This window comes from Engystomops pustulosus, chromosome 7 (assembly GCF_040894005.1).
Source record: "Engystomops pustulosus chromosome 7, aEngPut4.maternal, whole genome shotgun sequence".
Taxonomy (NCBI): Eukaryota; Metazoa; Chordata; class Amphibia; order Anura; family Leptodactylidae; genus Engystomops; species Engystomops pustulosus.
In genome coordinates, this window is record NC_092417.1 from 151370693 (window position 1) to 151380523 (window position 9831).

Sequence of the window (9831 nt, forward strand, 5' to 3'; positions counted from 1 at the left end):
ATTTCACATGTTCTTCATGGTGCTGAACACAGAGCTAAAGACACTGGACCCGCATGAGAATCCATAGACAATATCTGGACTGATGACTTTTGAAGTACAAGAGATGGCCTAAAATGCATGACATATTTCGCTTGTTTGCAGTACCCAGTGACAACAACTACTAGGCACGAATAAATGTCATTATTTTGCTCCCTAATAAAACTTCCTCTGCACTCTGCGGGGTTATGTAACAGTACCTTGTACACATTCATGCTCCACAGGGTCATTGATTAAATGTCAGGTCACATTTTTGCATCCAGTTACATTTTATATTTCTCCTTTTAATGGAATGGATTTTTTTTTCATCTCACTATGCCCACAGGTGTTTTTCACAAAAGCCATCAATATTACTCACTGTGATGTGTTACATTTTCCGCTCATGTGCCTTTCTGTACGTCAGCGGGCTTCAGTTCCGTACTCATATTGAGATACAGGAGAGGAGGGGGAACACATTTAGTTTGTGGTGGGCTCACAGGGTGTTTTAGAGACCATGAATACTAAGCAAGAGGTTAGAAGAAACAGACTTTCAGAACCCAGGTCAACCTGGGAGGATCAAGGTAGTTCTGAAGTAGCCGCTGGAAAATTGGAAGTTATGGAGAAATTCTTTACACCATTACCCCATTCTTCTGGCCACAGAGCAGAGAAGGGTAGAAAGAAGGAAGAAGCAAGATGGGAAGGAATTAGGGACCAGTACTATAAAGAGTGTATGTCTTCTTCTTCCCCATCCTCCTCTTCATCTCCATGGTCATCAGAATCCAATTACGGAGTCAGAGGACGGTTTTCTGGTTACCAGTCTCTTGCCCCCCACTCACGCTCCTGCAATGATCTATCTATTGCAAGGACAAAAGGTAATGGAGAGAAGAATGATTACATAGTAAAGCAGAAGGATCTAGAACATCTAAGAAAAGCTAATAGAAGTAGCGCAGAACGACTGTCCCCAGGAATATCTAGAAGTGGATCAACTCAGAAGAGTCATGGAGGACAAACCAGAGATGCGACACCTGAAAGAAAGAGTCGACCGGATGATAAAAGAACCCTAAAAAATGGAGGTCGCAGGGCAAGATCCATGGAAGCTCTAGCAGAAAAACAAACAAGGAAGGGGCAAGGAAATGGTAGAAGAAAGGGGACAGAAGAGAAGCAGAAATTTTCTCGTTTTCTAGATGAGATTACCATACAAGTATTAAGTCCTTCAAACCTTAATTCTCTAGGAGTCAAGGAAAGACACAGTTCACACAGCAATCGAGAACAATGGAAGAACTCGAGCACAGATAGTTCAGGCTCGAGAGGCAAAAGGACTCAGCACAGTATTTCAGGAGAACAAAGGAAAGGAAAAGGCAAAGCTGAAAAGGCAAAGACAAAAATGGCCACTGAAGTTCCTGTACCTCGGAGGAACAGAGACATGAGCACCAGCCCTGATTCTGTATCTTCCGCAACATGGCGGAGAGGAGAAAGAGTTGAAGACAACCTAGGTGCCTCGACCCATCAACCGAGGAGGGCGAGCCGCAGGATGTCACACGAGAAAGGGATGAATAGCGGAAACACAACCGAAATACAAAACGAGAAAAAGGAAAGTGGCGGAAGTTCAATAAAGGGGAAGGTGAGTTGATGGCCTCTTAACTATCTTGTGTATTGCACGCTAATTCCTTGGTGCCAGGTTGGTAGTGTAGTATGGGAACTGGTGTATTCTATAACATGTGAAATGTGGTTTCTATCTTAGTCTTACCATATCTCAAACCAACCCCACAGTCTTTCTGACCGGAGGTATTAGATTGGTTTACTGGGATAACAATATTGATAACCCATCCATGGATTAGGTCCTAAAAAAAGACCCAGCACCCTCATACATTACTTGTTCTCTGCAGTTGAGGTGAGTTGGGGGCTCATTGGTTAGCACTACAACCTTGCAGCGCTGCAGTCCTGGGTTTAAGTCCCATCCAGGTCAACATTTTCAAAGAGTTTGTATGTTCTCTCCGTGTTTGCATGGGTTTCCTCCCACACTCCAAAAACATGCTGGTAGGTTATTTAGATTGTGAGCCGCATTGGGGACAGGGACTGATTTGGCAAACTCTGTGCAGCGCTGCGTAATCTGTGAGCACTATGTAAATAAAGAATTATTATTAAGCTGCAGTGACTTGATTCAGCCACAGCACTGAGAATGGCAGTGTCTCCTTCCTGCTCCATACTCTGTTTGTCGATCATATATATCCTTAAACCTTTCTCTTTACTTTACGGAACAGAAATGTATGTGAATCCCCAGTGACATTATTGAAATCTAAACTCTAACCATTATTTTTTTTTTATTATTTTTAGGTTTCATACTCTGAAAAATCTCAAAACAGGTTAGTTACTTTAGATCTGAATAATTTCATATATGTTAGTACATTTTCATTTAATAGGGTTATTATTTCATATCAGGCAGTTCTTGTGATGTATCTGTTTTAGTACAATTATCCGCATTTTCTCTCGTTTGGTTCAGATTTAATAACTGCATCATTTTATTAAAGCAATTACCCTTCCCGAGCTTCTATTATATGAAAAATTGTTTTGTTTTATTACTGTGATTTGTGAATTCCTCCTGAATGGATGAACTAGTGGATCTCTTTCTCCCTATCAGTATCATTGACATCACTCTATAAGTGATCATTAATAAAGAGTAAGATACACATTAAGTGAAGTGACAAAATGTTCTTATTGGAGTCTTAATTCTTTGTATCTGGTTGTATCTCTCTATTGTTGATGTATTCTCTTCCTTCCATCAGCGGGTGTGCCACAGCCCATACTACTAAAATGCCCATCACACCCCAAACATCTTGGTGGGGGAGTCCTAGTGGCCCACTTTTATCTCCTCACTCTGAGAAAAATTTGGAGAACTTCACTGATACATCTAGAAGGTATGGAATCTGTTACTACGAAAATTCAGCACAATTGTGAAGGCAGCCTGTATCTGCAGGCAGCATGTTATGTAGCCGGAGGACATGAGAAGATTGTACATAGAGTCCTATCTGCAGGCAGCGTTTTATAGAGCAGGAGGAGCTCGGCAGATTATACATAGTGTCCTATCTGCAGGCAGTGTGTTATAGAGCAAGAGGAGCTGAGCAGATTGTCCATAGTGGCCTATGGTGCCCCATTATGATGTTTAGATATATCAGTTATCTAAGGAAAAATTACAGCACAAAAAAATGCCTGCATACAATATTCATTAAGTTGACCAAAGATTTTTTTTGCTAAATACTATTTGATTTTTTGTTGTTGCGTTGCAGAACATATAAAATCTTTGATTTGTAAAGTGCTACGGAATATGATGACGTCATATAAAGATTATTATTTTACATATTTTCTCCTTTTCAGAAAGAATGATAAGTTTTCTGGCACACACGCAACCGTCCAGATCCAAGACACTGATCACCAGTCCTCGGTGAGTTTGGTTATGCTGCCCGAGTTCAGGAGGAGGGGTAGGCAGCCACTCTGCCACTCAAATTAGGGATTAAACCTGGGAAGGGGGTGAGTGTGAGTTCACAATGCACACTCCAGTTAAGAAAGTGTACAAAAACAAAACAGAGCACTCTCCTCGTGTATTTAAAGATAACCAGGGTACCCCTTTCATATAAGTAAGGTACTTACCTGATGCAGCAGATATAAAAGCATATAGATGTATAGCCTGGCAGCTGCTCCTGTGTTGCCTCTCCCCCCGGTGTTCCAGGAAAAAAAAAACGTGGGAGATGTCAAATGATGCGAAATCCGGTAAATGTGAGACAACGTTTTTGTTACCACAGTATATAGGGCATCATTTTTAGCATCACAGTATTGTGTATTTATCTCATCTGAGTTTTTACATTTTTTTCCTCTTTTATATAATTTCCCCATTACTTGGCCTCCAGCCAATAAACCGTGTGAAATATTATATGGTGCCGCCAGAAAGCACAACTCGCTCTCCAAACATAAAGCCCTCATATGGTTATGTGAATGGAAAATTAAAATGGAAATAGATTGTAACTCAGATTAACGCTTTTGTACAAAATACCCAGTAACAAATATTTCCTATATCTCCCTCCTTACTTCTAAATAACCCAGACTGAGAACTTGGATCAAGACAAGGATTCCTTGAACCAGAAGATCACCGAGCTCCTGGATCATCTTGCACGGGCACAAAGTACTATTTGTGCTCTGGAAAAACTTAATGTAAGCTCCCTCTATTTATTCTCACAAACAAGCTACCGTATATACTCGAGTATAAGCCGACCCAAGTATAAGCCGAGGCCCCTAATTTTACCACAAAAACCTGGTAAAACCTATATATTTTTTACTCGAGTATAAGCCGAGTTTGGGTTTTCAGCACATTTTTTGTGCTGAAAAACTAGGCTTATACTCGAGTATATAAGGTACATATTCCAGATGTAAGAACCAATATTCACTTATTTCCTGGTTGATCTTAAAGTGTAACTAAACTTTAGACAAAATGTTTAAAAATCAATAATGAAGCTATTGATAAATTATTGTATATACTTTTTTGTTATTCAAAGAAATCTGTTTCTGTGTCCTTCCTCATTTAAAGGAAAGCTACTATCAAAATCCATCATGATATACCAGGGTCATTTACTCTTAGATCCAGGCATCGTGACTGTGGTAATCTTCTTATATTGGCTGTCTACTGTTTCCTTCCCTCTAAAATCACCTTTTGTAATTATGTTAAAGGAAACCTACCACTGCCCGCATGATGAAATCATGCGAGCAGACCACCCCGTAGGCTACTTAATGCTGATGCCGGCACATAGTTTTGTTAGGCTCGGCAAACTTTACTTATGTAAAAAAAAAAGTTTTTTTTAGCTAATTTAAATGAGCCCTCCGGTGCTACCCTGCGCCATCTTCGGGCTGGCGGTGGCTTTCGATGTTTAATTATTCCTCCTTCAGGTGCCGAGAGCTTGGTGACGTCACGGCTCTCGGCACCTGAAGGAGGAATAATCAAACATTGGAAGTCATCGCCAGCCCGAAGATGGCGCAGGGTAGCACCGGAGGGCTCATTTAAATATGTAAAAAAATAGTTTTTTTTAGCTAGAGTAAAGTTTGCCGAGCCTAACAAAACTATGTGGCGGCATCAGCATTAAGTAGCCTACCGGGTGGTCTGCTCGCATGATTTCATCATGCGAGCAGTGGTAGGTTTCCTTTAATGAGTTAGTGGGACTCTAAAAAGTCTTTCCAGAGCCCCTCAGTGGTGTAGCTTTGTGGGCTGTTACAATGAGGAGAGCAGGTCTCCCCTCCTCCTGCACTTCCAGCTGCTGCTAGATTACATAGGCTAAAGGGAGGAGGAAGCAAGCAGGGGGACGGGTGAGACATGTTTTGCTCATTGTAACAGCCTGTGAATCTGCAGCATGGAGGGACTCTGGCAAAATCCTGAGGAACCCTTCAAACTCAAAGCATAATTTTAAGATGATTGATTTTAGAAGGAAGGATATGAATAACAAGTAGAAGAAGATCATGGTGACTAGATGTATGAGTAAAACTAAAGTTTTAGATACTCTTTAATTAAGGCATTTATCTGCGTTTCTAAATAGAGGGAGAAGCCGTTAGAATTAAGCCCCAGTCTGGGGGTGTGGACAAAGCAGGAAGTCTGCGAGATGCAGCTTCAGCCAATAGTTGCACTGCAGGAAGTAAAGACCGAGAACTTTGAGGGTCCAGAGTAAAAGACTTTTTCAATCTTTAAATATAAAATAACCCGAATTGTTCTATTTGACTATGTTTTCACAAACTTTCCATTTGTGTTCTATGTATGATATTGATCACTGAGTCATGTGGAGGGGGGTTCCCTTTACTAAGTTATGATCATGTGTATCTGATATCAGACTATTTTACCATAGCATAAACTATGTACATATACAGCAAATACAAACATATATTACCATACCATATGCACACACTTACAGCATATACACACCTAATGCATACACAAGATTCTGGGGTCCCATAGCAGCTGCTATGGCTGATCTCCCTGTAGTTACACTCCTGCATGGGGAGATAAATCTCTCTCAGTCCTTTCTCCTTAGTAGGGGGAAGAACTGGCCAAAAGGCAGAGTAAGGTGATGGGAAGCCCCGCCTAGCTGGCTTTCAAAATTTCAGAATTTTTATAAAAATGTCAGAATTACACGCTGCTCATGGCTCAGGCTCAACGTACAAACCAGGAAACAGGTTACATTTTTAATACACTTTGTGTTTCTATACTACTATACAGGTATCCTCCATTCTTCAACATTTACCTGCTGATAAGTTGGACTCAATGAAAGAATCCCACCGAGGTCCTAACAGTGGCCTTCAAATAGAAAGCAAACAAGACCTCAAGTCGACCAGCACCATCTCTCTACAAACTAGTTGTGCGGACATTAATAGTGGCGATGTGAAATGTAACAGAGAGGAGAGCAAAGAAGAGGGGAACGCTACACCACGTCTGACTGCGTTCACACCATGGAGTCCTAGGAGGCAAAGGTCATTCCCTGCCCTTCATACCCTGTACACCTCCACTGAAAGCGAGTGCAGCTTAGAAGATACTCTACCTACATGTAAACTGCTGTCTCCACGTTTTCCTAACCTTGGGGAAAGTTTTTCAGATGACCGGAAAGATGATGGAAACTCTGATGTAAGAGAATGCATTTTCAGTGGATCAAGGCAATTAGGCTAGGAATGAAGTAAAGAGGGGAGAAAGACACCTAAGTGAAGTTGCCCCCCGCCTTGTTGAAATCTAACAAAATTGGCGTCAACCGTTTGTGCAGCAGAAATTTTAATTTGTGCCAGTATCGTTTTTAAGATATTAAGAAAAGTTTCCAGAGGTCATCAGAGGTTAAGCAGGCCCCCCCCCCCCCATTACCCAAATCAAACAAAACTGGTGCCAATCAATTGTGCTTTGTATTTGCTGCTCAAATTTTTGTTTGTGAAGCTTTTGTTTTGAATATATTAACACAATTTTAAAGGTTAAAAGGTCGCACAGTGCCTGCCCCCCCCCCCCCCAAATTAACCGAATCAAACAAAACTGGTGTCAAACATTTGTGCTATGTTTGTGCCGCTATCGTTTTTAATGTACTGATCATTTTTTTCCAGACGTCATCAGTTCATTCCTTCCAAAGTGCAATGTGTTTGCTAGCTCCCTCTGGTGATCAAACCAGGGAAGTGTCAGTAGGTTTGTTTTTTTACCAGTTCATCCTAAACACCTAAACCTATGTAAACACCTAAACATACTTTAAAAACGATAGCAGCACATGAAAATTTTTGCTGCACAAACCAGCACGAATGTAGCACTAACGTTTGACACCAGTTTTGTTTGATTCGGTTAATGTGGGGGAGGGAGGGGGCCTGGTCGACCCTTTGCCCTTTAAAATTTTGTTAATATATTCAAAACAAAAGCTGCACAAACAAACACAGCACAATTGATTGGAACCAGTTTTGTTTGATTTGGGTAATGTGGTGGGGCTGGTTGACGTCTGAATGACTTCTGGAAACTTTTATTAAGATCTTAAAAACGATAGCGGCACAAACGTTTGATGCCAATTTTGTTTGATTGAACAAGGTGGGGGGGGGGGGGGGCAACTTCACTCAGGTGAGAAAGATTAGTATCAGATTTTTGGATAGAGGATGTACCACATCAGAATGGCATTGAATGTCCAGAACAGGTCACCTCAACATACTGTATATTTCTATATGATGAAACAGAACAATCTAGGGTAAGTTCACATCTACGCTAAAGGTTCAGCTATGAGCCTCCATCAGAGATTATCTGACAAATCAAGTCCAAACAAGCCTTTTGCATTTAGGACTTTTATGTCCAACAAAATGATAGACACCGAAACAAGTCCAATGAACCTCATTGTCAATGGGATCTTATCGGCTCCTTTGATGTTTGTCATTCATTAGTGTAAAAATTGGGGGTTTCTGTTAATTTAATTGTTCTGCTCCTATGACGAAGCAGAACATTGGAAGCTCCCACAGAACGTAGTCTGCATCTATAAATACTGTAGTTACTCAAATGTTGTGAGACCATCTATATTGCTGCTCCTTTATATATGCATAACCCAAATTGTACAAAATATAAAATGATAAACAGTTTGGTTGCTTTGCAACTATCCTCCAAGATTTACATTATAGGGTGCACCCCTTAGAACCTATAGTTATATTAGCAGCCCTACCTGGAAGCAGACGTGGTGGTGCTTAAGCAGTAGACCAGGCAGATGAGTAGACGTAGTTAATTGATTTTCTCTTTGATTTTACCTTCCGAAATGTTGTAATAAAACACGCTCATGCTGATCACACTGAATATAATCTATTTATACTAACAGAACTGTGAAACCAGAACAGAACAAAAACTATCCGGGTCCTTGAAGCCTTCTCTTCCTCTTCCAAGCCTACTTCCGACACATCGCATCCCACAACCAAACCATCACGCCAGAGCCAGTAGTTCGGAAAGCTCTGGGGAGGATACACTCATTAACTGGGTTGAGATGAGATCGCAGGATCCAGCACTAGATTATATGTCTGCACAAAAGATCCTGGATACACTTTTAGGATTGACCCCACCTTCGGATAGATTTGCCGTTCCTAAGTCTCAAAGTTTTGTTGAAATCTCCTCAAAGATTGAAGGGCATGTAATGAGAGGCGAAATTCAACTTCCAAACTACCCAAAAGGAAATCCTTCAACTAGTGATTCAAAGAATATGCCGTATACAGCATCACACCAAGATGATTTCTACAACTACAATGAGAGATCTTCTCAACCAGACAATATGGTCTACAGCTATTACAATCCTTTGCACAGTCTTCACGATGACTTAAACCGAAGAATGCAATCTACAGACTTCATAACATCTCCAATACCAGCTAAAAGATCTTCATTTTCAGGAAGTTTTGCAGATACTTGCCCTGTGGGAGAGGTTGGGTTTCGACCTTTAGGAAAACATGAAGCTGCCGCCCACCATAAATCAGTTCCTCCAAGTTCTTTGTCCATACCTGATCAGCCTACTGATCCCCATAACCAATGTATTCCATTTGTATTAAGAAGTCCATCGGGAAGTGAATCACTTATGGGAACCTGGGAAGGCCAACATCATGGTCAAGAAGGAGGAAAGGAAAGGAAGGCCAAAAAAGAAAGGACAGTGACTTTTCATACAACGATTAATGATAGTCAACCAAAACACAGTCAGATCACGGTCAGGTCAAAGTTTATGCCCACCAGGTTTGGAGATCAAGGAGATAACTCATCTCTGGATTCTACTTTACTCTAGGAATTGTGTCCATTGTACATTTAACATGGACACAATACTATACATGTTGCACCATAATATGTTGTGTATTTATGGATTTTGGACAAAGGCTTGGCGAGAGATGAAAAACTATCTATTGTTCCATGACTGTGATAAGTCACCTTAAATTTATATTTATTCTAAGCCAGAATGACATTTAGACATCTCAGATTGCTTCAAATATGTGTATTTAAAAAAAAAAAAAATCTTCACACCAAGTTTTTACAATCAGTTCACTATATACGTTGGGAAGGTTCCCAATGAATATGGTTAACAGGCCAAAAAATGAATTCCATTGGGAAAATAAGGTAGTATTCCTTCGTCGTCGGATCAACCTGCATGAAATACCACTATTTGATGTGCTTAATGACATAGAAGCCTATGTCGTTGGATACCAGCCATGAGGAGGCTTCTTTGACCTGATGGTCGCAATCATATTGTAAACAGTTTGAAGAACCATGGTGTAAAAGAAGCCTTACTGTAACTATATGTTGTATGACCTGTAAATTCCACAGGA

The 9831-nt window shown here is 40.6% G+C and overlaps 1 protein-coding gene across 1 annotated transcript; it reads left to right on the forward strand.

The window, feature by feature from the left end:
• Positions 1-449: 449 nt before the first annotated feature.
• LOC140071042 (uncharacterized) lies at positions 450-9566 on the forward strand. Its single transcript, XM_072118266.1, has 7 exons — positions 450-1636; positions 2350-2378; positions 2799-2930; positions 3388-3454; positions 4111-4218; positions 6263-6664; positions 8355-9566. The coding sequence occupies exons 1-7, from the start codon at positions 530-532 to the stop codon at positions 9294-9296; spliced, it is 2787 nt and encodes a 928-aa protein (XP_071974367.1). The 5' UTR covers positions 450-529; the 3' UTR covers positions 9297-9566.
• The last annotated feature ends 265 nt before the right edge of the window (positions 9567-9831 follow it).